The sequence below is a fragment of the Ahaetulla prasina genome, chromosome 3, assembly GCF_028640845.1.
Source record: "Ahaetulla prasina isolate Xishuangbanna chromosome 3, ASM2864084v1, whole genome shotgun sequence".
Taxonomy (NCBI): Eukaryota; Metazoa; Chordata; class Lepidosauria; order Squamata; family Colubridae; genus Ahaetulla; species Ahaetulla prasina.
This window is the reverse complement of record NC_080541.1, coordinates 87,402,496-87,421,907: the sequence shown is the minus strand read 5'-3', so window position 1 is coordinate 87,421,907 and position 19,412 is coordinate 87,402,496. Positions and strand designations below refer to the sequence as shown.

The 19,412-nt window shown below is 36.6% G+C and overlaps 1 protein-coding gene across 1 annotated transcript in view; it reads left to right on the top strand.

Annotated features, from left to right (window-relative positions):
* The window catches only part of LOC131194776 (glutamate decarboxylase 1-like), a 33,275-nt gene extending 14,455 nt beyond the window's left edge, over nt 1–18,820 (top strand). Inside the window, exons 7-15 of the mRNA XM_058176187.1 lie at nt 3,164–3,243; nt 4,753–4,807; nt 7,514–7,630; nt 10,944–11,008; nt 12,996–13,074; nt 14,325–14,474; nt 15,005–15,112; nt 16,893–16,982; nt 18,227–18,820. Of these exons, the coding sequence (XP_058032170.1) occupies nt 3,164–3,243; nt 4,753–4,807; nt 7,514–7,630; nt 10,944–11,008; nt 12,996–13,074; nt 14,325–14,474; nt 15,005–15,112; nt 16,893–16,982; nt 18,227–18,400 (918 nt within the window). The 3' untranslated portion in view covers nt 18,401–18,820. The remainder of the gene's footprint in view (nt 1–3,163; nt 3,244–4,752; nt 4,808–7,513; nt 7,631–10,943; nt 11,009–12,995; nt 13,075–14,324; nt 14,475–15,004; nt 15,113–16,892; nt 16,983–18,226) is intronic.
* Nucleotides 18,821–19,412: the final 592 nt, after the last annotated feature.

The window sequence follows — 19,412 nt, the reverse complement described above, 5'->3', positions numbered from 1 at the left end:
GTCTTTACCTACCGCAAAGGACTGACATTCACCAACTCTCAATTCCACTCGCTCTGATTTTAGCAATTGATTACTTACCACGAAGAAAGTTACCTTCTCAAAAGGGAGGAAAATGAATTTTTAATGTATAATTCATGGCTAGTTATAAAGGTGAAGAAATATTGCTTCCTGATAGCAATAATGCACGTTTGTGGTTTCACTGCATTGTGAATTATTACTGTCATGACCGCCACAAGAGTTGTGCAAAACCCAGAGCAAAATCAATGACTGGTATCTAATACATGATAATATAATAGATATATTATATTATATTATAATATAATATTATATATTAGATAAATAATATTATATATTATAATATTTAATTAATATAATATATAATTAATAATTAATAATTAATTAATATTATATATTAGATTAAATAATAGATACAAACTCAAGGTAAACCGCTCCAAACTAAATTGCAGAAAATATGACTTCAGTAACAGAGTGGTCAATGCCTGGAATGCACTACCTAACTCTGTGGTTTCTCCCCCAAACCCCCAAAACTTTAAGCTTAAACTGCCTACTGTTGACCTCACCCTGTTCCTAAGAGATCTGTAAGGGGCATGCGTAAGTGCACCCATATGCCTACTGTCTCTGTCCTAATATTCCTTTTTTACTTACTCTTTTCATGTATCCAAATTATGTTTATACTTTTACCTGTTATCTTATATATGATTGACAAATAAATAAATAAATAAATATAAATAAATAAAATGAATCTTAGCCTAGAAACAATTACTATACCTGTAGTCATCCCTGCTCCATGTTGCTGGCACAATATGATTTTGTGTCAACTTAATGTTGCTAATTTCAATATGGCAACTGGCTCTAGGTGTGTTATAGTAATAGACTTATATACTGCTTCACAGTGCTTTACAGCCCTAAGCGGTTGACAGTGTCAGCATATTACCCCAATATTGATATAATATTGTGATATTATATAGTGATATTTTGACTGTAGTTTAGACAAGGCACACTCAGTTGGTAATTTCACTTATGAGCAGGGGTGAAATGTTCCCGGTTCAGACTGGATCGCCCGATCCGATAGCGATGGTGGTGGGTGGTTCGGAGAACCTGTAGCAAAAATCCCTGCCGCCCCCCATGCCCAGCTGAGCTGGGCAATCATCAGAGGGATTTTTTTTTACTTTTAAAAGCATTTTTCCTTCAGCCGAAAAATGCTTTTAAAAGTTAAAAAAAAAGCCTCTCATGATCGCGCAGCTCAGCTGGGATTATGAGAGCCTTTTTAAAACATTTTTTCTACAATCTCTTTGGCCAAAGAGGTTGTAGAAAAATGCTTTTAAAAGGCTCTGGCGATCTCAGCTGAGTTTCCTGATCGCCAGAGCCTTTTAAAAACATTTTTAAAAGATTTTTAACCAGCCCTCCCCCCACCAAGCAACACCCACAGAATGGGTAGTAACAAATTTTACATTTCACAACTGCTTATGAGTTGCACTTTCATAGAAATAATTTAGCTTATTTTGTTCTTATTTTTTTTACTCTCCCTATGCTAAGAAGGCAGGGGTGAAATGCTCCCGGTTCGGAATGGATCGCCCAATCCGGTAGTGATGGCGGCTGCTAGTTTGGAAAACCGGTGGCAAAAATCCCTGGCCTCACCCCCCCTGCCTCTGCTGAGCCGCACCATCAGCAGAGGTTTTTTTTTTACTTTTAAAAGCAGTTTTTCTTCAGCCGAAAACATGCCTTTAAAAGTAAAAAAAAAAGCATTTGAGGATCCCGTGGCTCAACTGAGATCGGCAGAGCCTTTAAACTCTTTTTTTAAAAAAAAGTTTTAAAAGGCTCCTCTGGCGATTTCACCTGAGTTCCTCATCAGCAAAACCTTAAAAAACATGTTTTCTACATGCTCTTCAGCCTAAGAGCTTGTAGAAAACTCCCTTTTAAGAGATTCTAAGGCACTTACCTGATTACTGATCTAACGCAGGCTTTCCCAGCCCGAAAGGAGCAGTTTCAGCACAGACAAAATCAGTTGCTAGCTAATCTATTTCCACAGTGAGCAACTAATCTGCCAGTTTTGCTGGCTGAGGAACTCTGGAGTTCACAAACCTTAAAGTTACTAAGGTTGGAGAGCCCTGATCTAAAAAATATAAATAAAATAAAATAAAATAAAATAATAAAATATTTGTGCAGCTTTCTGAGATTTGGTGTGTGTCTCTAGTATTTCACTCTAACTACACAAACACACAAAATCTCACAAAGCTGTATGTGGCATTTTTTTTGTGTGTGTGTGTGAGAGAGTCAGTTGTCTTGTTTTGTGTTGTGTGTGTGTGTAAAGTGTGAAAGTTGGTTTTTGAGCTTTTTGTGACTGTGTGAAGTGTGAAGTGCAGTTGCTTTTACGTTGTGTGTGAGTCAGTTGTTTTGTGTTGTGTGTGTGTAAAGTGTGAAAGTTGTTTTTTGGTACCTCTTATTGTTTTTTATACTTTGTTTATTATTTTTATTATTTATTGTTATTGGCCACGCCTACCCAGTCATCTGACCACCAAGCCATGCCCACCAATTAAGCCACACCCACAGAACTGGTAGGGAAATTTTTTAGATTTCACTCCTGTAAGAAGGTAACTTTCCCAAAACAGATTCAAATTGTTTATGGTAGTTGCTATTTTTCTGCATAACGCCCCACAATTATATTACATTAACAATACTGAGAAAAAGGGAGGAAGCATTTCCATCAGTAAAAAAGACCCGAAAGAAGTAAATTGTGTTATGGTCATTGCTAATTGACTCTCAAAAAATACTTTGAAATCTTTTCTCCTTAGAAGTATTTAATTCCTTGATCACCCTACAAACTGTATTGAGAATTTTGAAAGTCATCTGCTGCCTCCTCTAATATCATCACTATTAAGTCTTAATTTGTTTCTTATTTATACACACTTATTCACAGGTTCCTCTAATTTGATTCAATGGGGTTTGCTCCCAGAATTATAAGGATTGTTAAAACTGAACTGTAGTCCCACTGATGTTAGCACCAGTCATGGTTTCAAACTCAATGTTACCGTGTTTCACTTTTCTTAAGACAAGAGCAGTTATGAAATTGTTTATCTCTTAATATATTTTGTGAAGTCTTTTTTTTTTCCTATTTGATGATTTCCCCTCTAAATTATTTCAGAGTCACTATTCTATAAAAAAAGCAGCAGCAGTTGTAGGAATTGGAGTGGATAATGTTATTGCTATCAAATGTGATGAAAGGTAAGGTTCTCAAAGTTTTCCTGTATAATATCAGTATGTATAACTCACTTCCTCTAACGTTCTTTGGGGACATGGTGGCTCAGTGGCTAAGATGCTGAGCTTGTCAATCGAAGGGTCAGCAGTTCAGGGCTTCGAATCCTGAGTGCCACGTAACAGGGTGAGCTCCCGTTACTTGTTCCAGCTTCTGCCAACCTAGCAGTTCGAAAGCATGTAAAAAATGCAAGTAGAAAAATAGGGACCACTTTTGGTGGGAAGGTAGCAGCGTTCCGTGCACCTTTGGCATTTAGTCATGCTGGCCACATGACCACGGAGATGTCTTTGGACAGCCTGGCTCTTTGGCTTTGAAACGGAGATGAGCATCACCCCCTAGAGTCAGGAACGACTAGCACATATGTGCGAGGGGAACCTTTACCTTTACCTAATGTTCTTTGATAGAGATGCATTTTGCATTTTCATCTTCTGGCTTCTTTATTTTCACAAAATAGGCTAAATCCCAGTAGGCTAAATCTCCCTGAGCAAATTATTTCCACTTCCTTGGAGCATTTCACAAACAATGAGAAACAGGTACTTTTCCCAGAGCAGCATAGTTTATTTCAATTATTGCCTCCAGACAATTTTTCCTCCAGCATTGTACAGATCTGCCATGAAGTCAAGGGATTCTTGTAAAATGTATCAATTAATTTCTCATAAATAATATATCAGCTCAAACTAGGTCTATTGTCCCCATTGGTGTCATCAAGATGTAGCTGCTGAAGTTAGTTGTCACAGGAAAAAAAATGGCTTTATGTATAAGGATATCAAGAACACCAATGCATATAATGAATGAGTCCATTAGAAAACGCATGATGCTTTAACAAAGAATATTAGTACGATTTAAAACAATAAGTGACTTTTTTTCCTGAACTTCTACTATAAATCCAAGTCTACTTCCTCTCCAAGCAGTAAACAGATCTTATTTTATTATTTTATTTTGTTTGCTGAGAGGGGAAAAAGGATAAGGACTTCATTGATATCCTTGATCATTCCTTGAAGACGGAAAAGGAGATTTTCATTGCTTTATGAATTCTATTATCTTTATTTCCTATTCTCACAGTTTTCTGCATATTCAAAGGTGATTATCTATTGGTAGATTCCTCTGCTTGTGCAGATTCCCAAATAATTATCAATGTTGCCTCCCTCTACAAATGGATTTTTAATGAGAATAATGTTCTACAGTACTGAGGAAGTTTACCACATATCATGAAAAAAAATGAACAACGGAGGAATTAGACGTACAAGCCCTAGCCTTTCTTCTTCTCTTTAATGTGAGGGCTTTTTGTGTATGTAGGTGGGTCCATTTTGAGAATGATTGAATGGATTCTTGATTCTCATGGGGATTTGTTCAGAAATACATACAGTATCTGTGAATTGTTTTGCTTGCAAAAAAACGTTTTTTTTTACATGTTTGGAAAATTTGAGCATGCCGTCTTTATCAAACATTACATTTCACTTTTTAAAACATTTAAACAGAGGGAAAATGATTCCATCTGAACTGGAGGAAAATATTATCAAAGTCAAAAGACAGGTTGGTTGGTTTGTTTTCTTACTGTATTTGTTTTATGCTTCATGGCATATGTATTAATTTGATAAAGTAGGCTACTTCCCTTCAAAGATTCATGTCCCAAGAAACCTGTAAAATCTTTCAGTCTGTAATCACATGACTATTCCTCGGGAACCTAATTTGGTTTATAATTTTGAATTATCATGCTAATGGCAATTTGGCTTTAGTGGGATATTTAGAAATATGTAGAATTTTCCTTCTTTTTTTCCAAAAGGGAAAAGACAGACAAATGAGCAGATACAGATAGAAACAACAACCCTTTGCTCAGCTTTGCTTCTAGCATAGACATCCATCACCAAAAAGAGCAGGTTAATGAGAGGGTGATTTAAAAAGACCATAAGAATTTTCTACTTCCTCATAGTTCACTTTCACCCCAGAGGAAGATATCATAAGGAAAATCGTCCTTTGGGTACTTTTTATATTAGAAAATGCTGGCACTAGACAGGCTGCAAAGATTTATAATAGAAAAGCAGTGGGGAAGGAAGTTGGTATATAGAAATAGTATCCTTGGCCACCTTGTATACTAACCTCAACCATAGTTTGTAGAGGTACAACTGGCTTCAATAATTTGAATATCAGTTTTTTAAAAAAACATTTTCAAACTTAGCTGGTTACTCTGTTTTACTATATTTTTACTGTCTCCAAAGCATTTGTTCAAATTCTTTTTCGCTACCTATATTTTCATTGTATGTTGTTGTTATGTTAACACTTAACAATCTGAATCCACTATATAGATGATATCTTTGTCAAAATAAAAATTAATAGTTAGAAAATATATAATCAACCATACTTACAAGGGAATCAAATTCACAGAAACAGAAAACAACAAATTAACCCTTATAGACATCCTAATTATACAAAAATACAGCATATTACGAACAAAAATCTGCCAGAAAACAATCCACCAACCAAATCTCCAACTACAATCATCTCAGCCAAATAGAACATAACAATACTGCATATTAAAATGAGTCATGACATGTGATTCCAACTGCAACATGTTGGTATCACATAAAGAATAAACTACTTACATGACACTTTCAATACACCAAATAGCCACGCATTTTCATCAAAAGTTCAAGCCAATCAACAAAAACATAAATATTACAAACCATAAAAATTATAACAGTCTCCTATCTCAAATTTATTTTAATCAAATTTAAAATAATAATGGTAAATAAACCAACGAAGTTCTTGAAGAATATATTAAGCAAATTGAATATACTGACCAAATACTAAGGAGAGACAACACAGGAGTCATGTACAAAATAAAATTCAAATATTGTGAACACCACATATGTGTATAGGGCAAAGTTGCAAACAGTTAGCAAAAAAAAATATGATGTAGATTAAATCTTCTCTATAGATGTATCAAATGACAGTATATCAGGTCAACATACATCAACAGTCAACCATCACAGATTAATCCACCAGTAGCTGGATAGATAAGAGACATCTCCTTATAAATCCAACAATAAAACAAGCTACAATGCAGCAATCATAGAAAAAGAACAGTACCTTAAGAATCAACCAGGCCTCAGTCTCTACAAAACACCTGTCCACATCCAATCTACTGTGTTTCCCGAAAATAAGACCCTGTCTTATGTTTTTTTTGAACTCTGAAATAAGAGCTTGGCCTTATTGCCATGTGTTTAAAAGCCCGATCGGGTTTATTATCAGGGGCTGTCTTATTTTGGAGAAAACAGGGTAAGAAAGCAGGCAAAACAAAAGGATACATAATCCTTGCCAACTTACAAATCTTCCAAAATCTCTTCCTGATGAAGTTATCTAGTAGGTCAATGAAATCTCTGCAACCTCAAAATCAAGTTATAAGTCCAAGAATGGAACATGCCAATCTTGCCTTGAGCTATGTGTATTCACTGCTGTTGTGAAAATACATGTCCCCTTCTCAATTCCAATTCCGTAGTCATGAGACTACAGCTAAAATGGATAGGTAGTCTTTTCAGTCAATGGACGTGTTTACAATTTTGACATCCTATAATGGATTGTCTAATGCTTGCAAGGGAAACAGGATGGGTATTTGTCCATAAAATGATTACTGTAGCAGACCCAGTCATTTACTATTGATTTATTTTTTCAAGTGCTTCAGATATGTCCTATGACCCCAGATTCTTATTGACATATTCTCATAAAAAATTTTTTTAGGATGCACCGACTCACCATTTTTTAGTTTTATAATAATGTCTATGAAACTCAGTAGTACTTTAATAATGGGCTTGGAAGATAAACAGGAAACAAAGTTGGACTTGGAAGGGAAGTGTTAGATTGAGAATCATCCCAGAAAGCAACAGTGACTAGTCACTTCATATTGTTGTCAATATTACCATGAAGTTCTTAGCTTGAGGGTGTTACAAGAAATGCTTTGTTTGTTTGGTTGAAAGAAGGCATTTTATTTTATTTTTATTGGCACATTTTTATTAATGCAATATTTATTATCTAGTAGCTAATAAGTAAGGTGTTTAAAGTTACCAAAGTTTAAAGCACACAAGTTGTTACATACATGAATTGATCTCTTCTGAGCTATAGTGACCTAACTATACAGTACCTAGCTACCTCATCCAAAACAGAAAGATGCTTTAATTATAATAATGATTATGACAGAGGACAAATTACATGTGCTTTAATGTAAGTTGCTGTGTTCATTTTCAGGGAAAAATACCGCTGTATGTTAGTGCCACAGCTGGGACAACAGTCTATGGAGCTTTTGATCCTCTTGCCAACATTGCTGACATTTGTGAAAAACACAATCTTTGGATGCATGTGGATGTAAGATCCCTGTTTTCACACCCAATGCTGCAACAAACTAGTGGTGAGACTGAAGTGGGCTGGTCTATAAGCTGCTGCCAGCTGTCCCCTCACAAATGTGCAGGCCCAGCTTCCTCAGTATGCAAAGCCAGCTTGACGCAGCTTATAAATCAGCTTTATGAATCTAGGGGGAAAAAAAATGTGTATTGATTGATTAAATTTATATGCCGCCCATTTTACACTCCAAAATGACTCTTTAATGATTTGAAGAGAGGTTGTTTGTTTCTGTGGATATGTTGTGACCTAAGCTCACTTAGACATAAAAGACAAACTTTGTCTTAAAACAACCCTATTTTATTATAACAACTGGGAATTACTTCATTCTCAGCTTAATCCAAATTAATTCTAAAACAAATCCTTCAGAAAAAGTCCTTCGGCCTTATCACAAACCTTTGTCTTCTTTGGCACCCTGCGAAAGGCTTTTCTTGGCAAAGCCCCACAAAGTTTAGAAACAAGAGACACCAACTAGAAACCAATGTAGCAACGTTGCTTTCCTACAAAGAGCCCAAGAGCCGTTGCTGCTCTTTTAAGCCTAATGGGAGGGGCCAATCATCTCCTGGACTTACTCCCGAGTTGTCCTTTTTGCTTTGGCTGCTCTTGCCTTCTGGCAGCTCTTCGCATGCCTGGCTCCTCCTGTTCCTTTGCCTCTCTGCTGTCCACCTCTGGAGGCTCCGGAGTCTGTGCATTGCTCCCAGATGGCCCTCCAATGCAGAACCCTCATCTGGGCCTTCCCGACTCCAGGATTGGCCCATTGTCCTCCCCAGCCTCCTCACTGTCCGACTCTGCTGCTAGCTTTGCGGGCTGCTGGCAGACCACAACAGGATATTACAAACTCTAGGTTTTTTTTCCAGATTGTATAAAACCTATTTGATAGATTTATACAGCCCCGATAAATACACGCACGCACCAAAGACATGTGTATATAAATGACAGTTATTAAGACAATTTAGAACTCAGTGAATTGGTTGATTTATAAAATGGATTTATAATTGCATATGATGAGAAGAGATAACAATGAAAGATGTTACTGGCTTTCAAGGAGAGAAAGGTCATTGCCATCCTTAAGATTATTCATTTAATATAAACACAGGTAAGAAGAAAATCTTGGTTATATCAGAATAACACCCTGAGCCAGAATATAACTAATGGGGTGTTCCAGGAGATTGTTATTTGACTTCAGTAATTTTCTTCGTATGACTAATTCATATTATTTAGTACATAATATGACACATTTTAAAACAGTACTTTGTGTTGAGTCCTGGCAACTGGCTGGACTGCAGAAGCTAAAAGACTCAATATCACCCAGAAAACTTTGTGCCAAAGGATTAGAACCTAGAGACTCCTGATTTTGAGCTTGATGCCTTTACTACTTTATCAAGCCAGCTCTCAAACAGTACTTTACTTGAACTTTAAAAAGCTTACTTTAACTTAAAATGTTTTAAACACAGTATTTTCAATAATGGGTACAAGTAGAAAACTGAAGTCAAAGAATAACCTACTGCACCATCAAGCATAAATGGTGTAGGGTTTCCTGCCTGGGCAGAGGGTTGGATTTGAAGACCTCCAAGGTCCCTTCCAACTCTGTTGTTGTTGTTGTTGTTGTTGTTGTTATTATTATTATTATATCCAGTTTGGTCTTGTGCAGGGGCGTCAAACTCGATTTCATTGAGGGCAGCATCAGGATTGTGTTTGAACCTGGGGGCAGGTGGTTGTAGCCAGGGTGGGTGTGGACAGTTCAACAGTTCAACATCACTCATGTCAGGGGCACCTGTCATGACCCAAGCGCTCTGCTAGTGAAAATGGAACTGAGGAGGGCTGCACGCAGCCCTTGCACGCAGCCCTCCTGAGCCATTTTCACTCGCAGAGGCTCCATGGGCCAGCTCTTCACTGTTTCCAGGGCAGCCCCGCGGGCCAGATCTAGCACCCTGCAGATTGGATCCAGCCCTCGGGCCTTGAGTTTGATACCCCTGGTCTAGTAGTTAAGGCCCAGACTAGAACCTGGGAGACCAAGGGTTCTCCTTAGCCACAAAAGATAGCTGGGTGACCATAAGCTAAAGTTATCTGTAAAAATAATAAAGTTGGGATATAAATAAATAAATAAAATGGTGATTAGTATATACTGGAAGTGACAAAAAGAAAAACAGAAAAAGGATGTACACAATAACTGCAATAACAATATAAAAGTAATTCAATCCTTAAGCTTATCATTTATAATAATATCATATTATTATTAAGTCATATCCTATGTACTGTCATCAATATCAGAGAGTAAGTTTCTTTCCAGTTACCCCAATAGAGCCAAAGCTTCTCATGAGATGACAAAGTTTATATTTTAGAAATATAATTAAACATTGCATGGTTTCTTAACTATAACTTCCTTTCCCATGTGTTTTGACATATGAAGTGATTTAATTCCAAAACAAGGCTACAATTGGAAAGACCAGATCATCTGAATTAAGAAACCTTTAAATCTTTTACAACGCCCACATTAAAAAAACCTCTCTAATGATCATTCTTTGAGTGTCCAATAAACATGAAATAATATTTTATAGTTAGTCAATTTCATGTTTAACTTGTAAGTTGTCTTCAGAAATCGTGGGCGCTTCATCAGTGGAAGAGACTGGACAGCCACTTGAAATGTTATAGGGTCTCCAGTTTGAGCAGGGGGCTGGACTAGACAACTTCTAAGGTTCTATTCTATTCTATTCTATTCTATTCTATTCTATTCTATTCTATTCTATTCTATTCTATTCTATTCTATCTCTATCCTTATCCTTATCCTTATCCTTATCATTATCCCTAATCTATTCCTTCACACTTGATTTCATGGATTCTCCAAAATTGGATATTCTAGTTTTTCCTTCCACTATTGAAGTACATAACTAATACTAATACAATAACTTTTTAAAAATTCTTTATAACAGGGGTCTCCAACCTTGGTCCCTTTAAGACTTGTGGACTTCAACTCCCAGAGTCCACAAGTCTTAAAGGGACCAAGGTTGGAGACCCCTGCTTTATAAAACACAATTATTTCCATTCAAGTGCTGCTCCTCTACCAGAATATAACAGAACAGAAAGAACTATTCAGTATTCTGCGTAGTAAAAAGCAAAAGATTTATAAAATCAGACAATCTTTTCTCTGTTTTCTCATTTTGGGATTTAGCTTCTCTTTTCCCTTATATTTTTGAAAGGCCACTGAAGTAAGTATAGCTGGAAAAAAGTGATAAAAGGTGGAATATTTTCATTTAGACAACTGTATGTTTAATTTCAATAGGCATCATGGGGAGGTGGTTTATTATTGTCAAGAAAGCATTCCCATAAGTTGAGCGGCATTGAAAGGTAAGTATCTTTTGATGTAATTTATTTGTACAGCAGTGAGATTAATATATTATTTTTGTTTGTTTCTAACCTCTCCCTGAACAGAAGATAAAGAATATAATTACAATGATAATGACACATGAACAACCAAAGTGAATTGTGTTATGAGAAGCAGGGGAAGAAATCTCTAGGTCCTATTCCTACAACCTGCACATTAGTTGAAGGAGGAAGAGAGATAATATGTGTTGTGAAAATGAAAAAGCATTAATAGAACCAGTTTATTTTTATTTTATTTATTTATTTATTTTGTCACAACAATATATATAAGTATCATACAGAAAAGATTATATAGTGTATAAACATATATAAGAGTAAATATTAGGAGGAATAATCATATATATATATAAGAATGAGAAAAAGAAAAACAACAGGACAGGAACGGTAGGCACGTTTGTGCTCTTATGCACGCCCCTTATGGTCCTCTTAGGAATGGGGTGAGGTCAGTATTAGAAAGTTTTTGGTTAAAGCTTTTGGGATTATGGGAAGAGACCACAGAGTCAGGTAAAGTATTCCAAGCACTGATGATTCTGTTACAGAAGTCATATTTTCTGCAATCTAGATTAAAGCGGTTAACATTCAGTTTAAATCTATTGGTTGCTCTTGTATTATTGCAATTAAAGCTGAAGTAGTCTTTGACAGGAAGGACATTACAATAGATGATTCTGTGAGTTAAGCTTAGGTCTTGTCGAAGGCGACGGAGTTCCAGGTTTTCTAAGCCTAGGATTTCAAGTCTGCTGGGATAAGGTATTTTGTTGTTTACAGAGAAATGAAGAACTCGAGTGATTCCCCAAAGGATACAATTTCCCCCTAAACAAACTCATTCACACTTGCAGTTAAACTGAATGTGAGAAAACTTCCCTCATTTCACATACCAAGTGAAAGAACCGGTAATAATCAGGAACTAAAAATACAAGCTTGTCTATAAATATATTTTGTTTGTTTGTTTGTTTTTATTAGATTTGTTTGCCACCTATGTCACCTTGAGGCAGTAGTGAAATCTTCCCCAGTTTGGCACTGGTTTGCTGCCTGCGCATGCACGGTGCATGCCAAACGCGCACATGTGCAGTGCATGCCGATGCGCACTCCACACCAAATGCACACTGTACACGCACGCATGCACTTCACGTGGAGAAAAGAGACTTGGGAATATAAGTAGAACAGCGAGGGGGAAAAACGGCTGTGCCACGCGATTTAAATCAGGGTTCTCCAACCTTGGTCCCTTTAAGACTTGTGGACTTCAACTCCCAGAGTTCCTCAGCCAGCTTTGGGGACTCTGGGAGTTGAAGTCCACAAGTCTTAAAGGGACCAAGGTTGGAGACCCCTGATTTAGATTCACTAGAAAGCTGGATTTCCTGCTTTCTAGCAATTTTAAATCACGTGGACAGCGAATCGTTGGAAATACCGGTTCGGAGGAACCAGTAGCTTTTTTTTCCTACCGGTTTACCCGAACCAGTGCGAACCAGTAGCATTTCACCACTGCCTTGAGGCAACTCTGGGTAGCTTACAAACATTAAACAACCATAAAATCACGAACAATAAATATTCCTAATGACAGTATTACATTACAATTACAATTAAAAGGATGGAGAAGAAGGAAGCAGGATGAACATGGGGGTGGGGTCTTCCCTTAATCCGTCAACCACTTCCAGTCTGATACTTATATACAGTGAACAGTGATTTTTCACTGAGTTAGTGTGATTGTATGGTGCCCGAATCACTAGTAAATGCATATATTTATATAGGATCATAGAGTGACCGGTGAGCTGTACATAATTTTATTTTTTCCAGCTTTAAAAAATATACTTCCATTCTTTTCTTTTAAGTGTTCTACATTTAGCATCCCTTTTTTGTTTCTTTCTTTTTTTTGAGTTTCTATAATGATATAGTTGCAGATATTAACACAGATATTAATGCAGTTGCAGATATTAAAGTTCTCTTCTTTAATTAGAGCCAACTCTGTTACATGGAATCCTCACAAACTGATGGGTGTTCCGCTACAGTGCTCAGCTTTTTTAGTCCATGAAAAGGTAATTTGCTTTTTTTTTTTTGTTCAGGTAGCCCTACCTGTTTGCTATAAAAAAATAAGATTTTTATCTAAATAATGTTGAAATAATATTGCACAAGGAAAGATTTGTAAGACAAGATTCCCACTGTATCACGTGGAAGCTACTTTTACTGAAATTATTGACTAGGGGACTGGAGGCTAAAACATATGAAGAACAGTTGCAGGAACTGGGTATGAAAAGAAGGACTAGGGAAGACATGATAGCAGTGTTCCAATATCTCAGGGGCTTCCACAAAGAAGTGGGAGTCAAGCTTTTCTCCAAAGCACCTGAGGGTAGAACAAGAAACAGTGGGTGGAAACTAATCAAGGAGAGAAGCAACTTAGAACTAAGGAGAAATTTCCTGACAGTTAGAACAATTAATCAGTGGAACAACTTGCCTCCAGAAGTTGTGAATGCTCCAACATTGAAAGTTTTTAAGAAGATGTTGGATAACCATTTGTCTGAAGTGGTGTAGGGTTTCCTGCCTAAGCAAGGGGTTGAACTAGAAGACCTCCAAGGTCCCTTCCAACTCTGTTTCTATTCTATTCTATTCTATTCTATTCTATTCTATTCTATTCTATTCTATTCTATTCTATTCTATTCTATTCTATTCTATATTTTCTAAATTAATTGGCTTACTTTTGGACAATCATATGGGCAATAGAGACGTTTAGTGGAGCTGGGGAGGGTTTGCTCCAGCACGAGCTTGCTACAGAATTCAAATGGGACTCGTTAGGAGAAAAAAGTGATGGAACTGACTTGCATCTTTTCCTGCTGGCTTCCCTGTTGACTTTGCTTGTGGGAAACTGACAAGGAAGATTGCTAAAGGTAGCCTGTTGCCAAACACTTGAATCATGAACCGATGATGAGCACAGTGCTGCAGTGACAACCAGAATTTTGAGGACTGGCTGTAACTATCACTTGTTCAGTACTATCACAACTTTAGTCACTGAACAAGTGGCCATTAATTGAGGAGCAATTGTAATGCATGGATATTATATATTTGGCTTGGTGGGAATCACAGCCCTGTCCCAATTCATTTCTAGAAGGATATCAGATCATAACAATACGTAAAATAAAATTATTGGTAGAACCATGGGGGGAAATCTAGCTTCCCCTGCCATGCCCACCAAGCCACACCACATTTACAAGCCATGCCCACAGAACCGGTAGTTTTAAAAAATGGATTTCATCACTGGGTAGAACCTTTTCTCATTCTGAATCTCTTCTAGGGTCTTCTCCAAGCCTGCAATCAGCTCTCTGCTGACTATCTCTTCCAACCAGACAAGGCTTATGATACAGTTTATGACACCGGAGACAAGACAATCCAGTGTGGCCGACATGTTGATGTCTTGAAACTATGGCTAACGTGGAGAGCTAAAGTAGGGGCACATTCACTACTAAAGATGAACAAGTCGGTTGCTTTCAGTTTCTTAGTTTTTAATGTTAGATTTAGTTCATTCTATGACAAATTGCATCACTTGAGAATATTTTTTTCAAAGAAAATTAATCCTATTAATAAATGTATACATATATATCAATTTGCAATACATTTGAGTGAGTGAGTGAGTGAGTGAGTAAGTGAATGAATCAGTGAATGAATGAATGAATGAAGAATAATATAGATTCTGATTAGAATTCCTGCCCTCAGCAATAAAAGTCAGTAATAAAAATAATCTACCATTGCTGGACTTCTTTTTAATGAAGCTCTAATGAAAATCTGCAGAGGAATCTTTGTATTCTTGCAAAGGCAGCTTCTGAAATTTCAATACCGTCATTATGTTACTTTACAGTGGGAGGACCTCATTTTAATTGTTTGCTGGCCCCAGATAAATCATTGACATTTTCCTTTGCAAACTTGCAGCATACAATAGATTGACTCATGTTTGTTCTGCCTTTTTTTACCTTACAGGGCACAGGAGGATTTGAAATTCTTATCAACAAATTTTTGGAACTTGCAGAATATCTTTACAAGGAACTCAAGACAAGAAACAACTATGAGCTGGTTTTTGATGCTGAGGTTAGGATTTAACAGCGGCAAGAAATCTCTGTATTGCTTCTTTATTTTGTTAAGCTATAGTTTCCAGATCCCACAAAAGTCTTCTTCACGAAGGATGAAAAGAGCCAGTTTGGTCTGGTGGTTAAGACATCAGCTAGAAAGCAGGAGACCTTGAGTTCAAATCCCGCTTTAGCGATGAAAGCCAGCTGGGTGACTTTGGGCCAGTCTCTTTCAGCAACCTGCATATTGTGGCAAAATATGAGGAAAAAGGAATATTGCCTGTATTGTCTTGAGTTATTTGTAAAAACAATAATGGCAGAATATAAATAAAATAAATAAATGGGCACACTAAGTTAATTATCACGAAAGTTACAAAGGTCCTCCAATCTTTCTTGGCTGGATTATAAGGAATAAAAGTGTTTTTTTCCTTTTTCACCCCCACCCCTCCAATCCTTTTTTCCCAGTCTTTTTTTTTTTCTCCTTAGCTGAAACTTTGCATAAATCTTCACACAAGTGAATTCTTTGCATTACACATTCTGGGAGTGAATCAAGATTTCCAGCGACTAGGAACAATGAATCATCTTTTTCCCTAGGTTCACTAGCTGCCAAATAAATTAATCAGATTAAATGAAAATATGTTTAAAAATGGGTATCAACCTCACATTTCTGCTTCAGCTGAGTATAATTCTAATGCTAGAATTCTACATTTTCAAGAACTTCTTTACAAATTCATGTGGGTGCATATTTATTTGATGTTAAGCCCCGAAGATTTCCCTGAGCTATTAATGTGTAAAATGTAAAATGTTTCATAAATATGTGAATATCGGAAAAGGCAATCCTTAGTTTTCATAATGCCCCAGGAGAGAAAAATAGAGGAGCAAATGTGCAATAAGAATCAAAAGACATAAAAATGCTTCACAAATAGCAGTTGTAAAATTATCACTAAACTAAAAAAAAGGACAATGAAAAGTTAAACTAAATATAAGTTAGATCTGAAAAGGTTCCACAGCCTAAATTTTTGGTATTTATGGAAAGTTCTTCACACACATCATTTTTTTTTCTGAGCTAATGGAAAATAACCAATTTTAAAACATGTAATAATTCACTGAGATGCCTCAGAGACTTGTATATAATTAATGAAATTGAAATAGACTGTGTTTTCACACATTTTATCTCAGTAGATATTAATAAACGTCTCATGGAAACATCCTACACCTGAACCAATGATAATTCTCAATAAAATAAGTTAAAATGTATATTCATGCAGAAACAAATTCAGCCAATATTAAAGGTTGCAGTGAACTTAATAAAAAATTTTTTTTAGCTTAATTCATTATGAATTTTGACTCCACAGTGGAGAAGTGACCCCCTGAGCTATTTCATGATGTTTATTGGGTTGGCAGTAGAAAATATTTTACCGTATGTTAAACAGGCAGGAACAGTTGTGTTTAATGGAGAGACAATTCTGAAGGAACGAAGGAATGAAGGAAGTAGAGTGGCTGAAGTTTCCAATGAGTGTTTTTCACGCTGGGCATTAAATGGAAAAGAGAAGAACTTGTGCAATGTCATCAGGCACAACAAAATGCCAACAGAGTAAATCATGGGCTTACCATGGGTTCATATTGATAATAGGGATTAGTAAGGATTTTGCTTAAAGAGTGGATTTATTTTAATTTTGTTTATAAGACTTCAGGTTACAATTTCATTTGCCTATTTGATAAGGTAGAACATTTTTTGCAGAAATAAAAATGTTTGATTTTACCTCTTCTTCTTCTTCTTTTTTTCCTCAAAAATCTTCAAGCCTGAATTTAGCAATGTATGTTTCTGGTATATCCCACCAAGTCTTCGACATATCCCAAAAGGGCCAGAAAGAGACAAAAGACTTCATCAGGTAAAAGCTCATATGTACATTTTCTGTCAGAGCAGGGTTTGTTTTTTGTCCAAACTTGGCAACTTTAGTATGTGTAGACTTCAATTCCCAGAATTCTCTAGGCAACCATTCTGGATATGGAATTCTAGAAGTTGAAGTCCACACATATTAAAACTTTGAAAAAGTTTTAAAAGCACTATGTTGGTACAAGTGTTTATAAAACTACCAATAAAATGTTTTATCTATCCCTTCATGTTTCACATAAATTAAATATATTAGAGGACAACTCCTACTATCCTTACCAATGATCCACTGAGTATGACAGCTAGGGATGGAGAATCATGCATTAGATTACCCTTCCCCAGCATTTGGGGAAGGGTAGTCTAATCTATAGGGATGCGGTGGCTTAGTGGCTAAGACGCTGAGCTTGTTGATAGAAAGGTCGGCAGTTCAGCGGTTCGAATCCCTAATGCCGTGTAATGGGGTGAGCTCCCATTACTTGTCCCAGCTTCTGCCAACCTAGCAGTTTGAAAGCACGTAAAAAATGCAAGTAGAAAAATAGGGACCATCTTTGGTGGGAAGGTAACAGCGTTCCGTGCGCCTTTGGCGTTGAGTCATGCCGGCCACATGACCACGGAGACATCTTCGGACAGCGCTGGGTCTTCGGCTTTGAAATGGAGATGAGCACTGCCCCCTAGAGTCGGGAATGACTAGCACATACGTGCGAGGGGAACCTTTACTTTTACCTTAGTTTAATCTGTGCATAGTAGATACAATATGCAGTGGCAGAAGATCTGGTTTTGCCTTTAGCCTCTGATGGACATACCTGACTGTTTCTGTTCTGCATGGTGTCATCCAACATTCCATTCCAGTCTGTTTCTATTTTATTTTTTTTTCTAAGCAAAGAAACACCATTGAATCCTTTTTTCATTCTTTAATTTATTTTATTGAATTATGATAAGGCAAGTAATATATTGCATTATTTGAATACAGTGTTATCTGTACTTTATTGACCAGAAAATATTAACACTGGAATGTTTAAATCTTTAAAGATAAAGAAAAAACATTAATATCAATATTAAGACATCTCTAAAATGTCAATATTGATAAGCATAAAGTTCACCATATTTTAATAAGATATAAATATACACTTTAATCATATTTCTTCCATCATTCCAAAATAATGGCTGCTACTACTTATTCCTTAGTCTCTTCAGTGCATTATTCCAAGAATTAAGCATTTTTTTTCTGCCCTATCTATCCAGGTTGCTCCAAAAATGAAAGCAAGGATGATGGAAGAAGGCACTACTATGGTTAGCTACCAACCTTTGGGGGATAATGTGAACTTTTTCCGAATGGTCTTCTCTAATCCAGCAACCCAAAAATCAGATGTTGATTTCCTCTTGGAAGAAATTGAAAGGCTTGGGAAGGATTTGTGATAATCTGAAAAAAAATGTATTATTAGTATTGTGTTGATTCTCTACAGCAGTGTTTCTCAGTCTTGACAGCTTTAACATGTGTGTACTTCAACTCCCAGAATTCCCCAGCCAACCCTCTTGACTAGGCAATTCTGGAAGCTGAAGTCCACATCTTAGAGTTGTCAAAGTTGAGGAACACAAATTGACAAATTGTGGTTATTTTTTTTTTCATCAAAGTGCTGCGCTGTAGTTTTCTTTTGTTCTGCTATTTGTTGGGGTGAAATTCAAAGGTTTGAAACATACTGAGAAGGGAGTTACAGTAGATCTGATGAAATATACCATTTTCCAAGAAACTTGTATTTGTACGTTAAGTGGGTAAAGAATCTTACATGTCTTTTTACTCAAAGCAGTGAGCATTGTTTTTGCATCGGCTGCAGCCTAAGAAACCTTTTAAAAACTTTTTAAAGTTAAAAACTAAGAAACCTCTTAAAAACTTTTTGTGATCCTGCTATGATGTACGATTACTTAAATCTCCAAAGGAGGTTATTTGTGAGAATCACCATGCATAATACAAGCACTGGCTGTTTTAAAAAACCCACATAGACACATCTAATGTTCAGGGTCGAGATAGACCCAAGATAGCATTCCTTCTAACCGCACTCCACTAATTAATAACCAATAATTATCAGAAATACAGTTAGTCTTTGACTTACAATGATTCATTTAGTGACTGTTCAAAGTTACGACGCTGGAAATACTGACTTCTGACCATTTTTCACACTTACGACCATTGTGGGAGCTCCATGCAGTGGTTGCAGCAGTGATCAAAATTTGGATGCAAAGACCAAGTGGAAATGAAAAAAAAAAGGATTACAGCTAGAAGTAATCCTGCATAAGATCCTTTTCAGTCAAGGCTCAAGCCTAGGCATGGGTCAAAAACACATTGGTCATTCTTGTGATGGTCTATAGCAGGATGTGGGTGAGGATGGCACACTTCTCTTAGTCCAATACTTTTGGAAATGCATGCACTAAG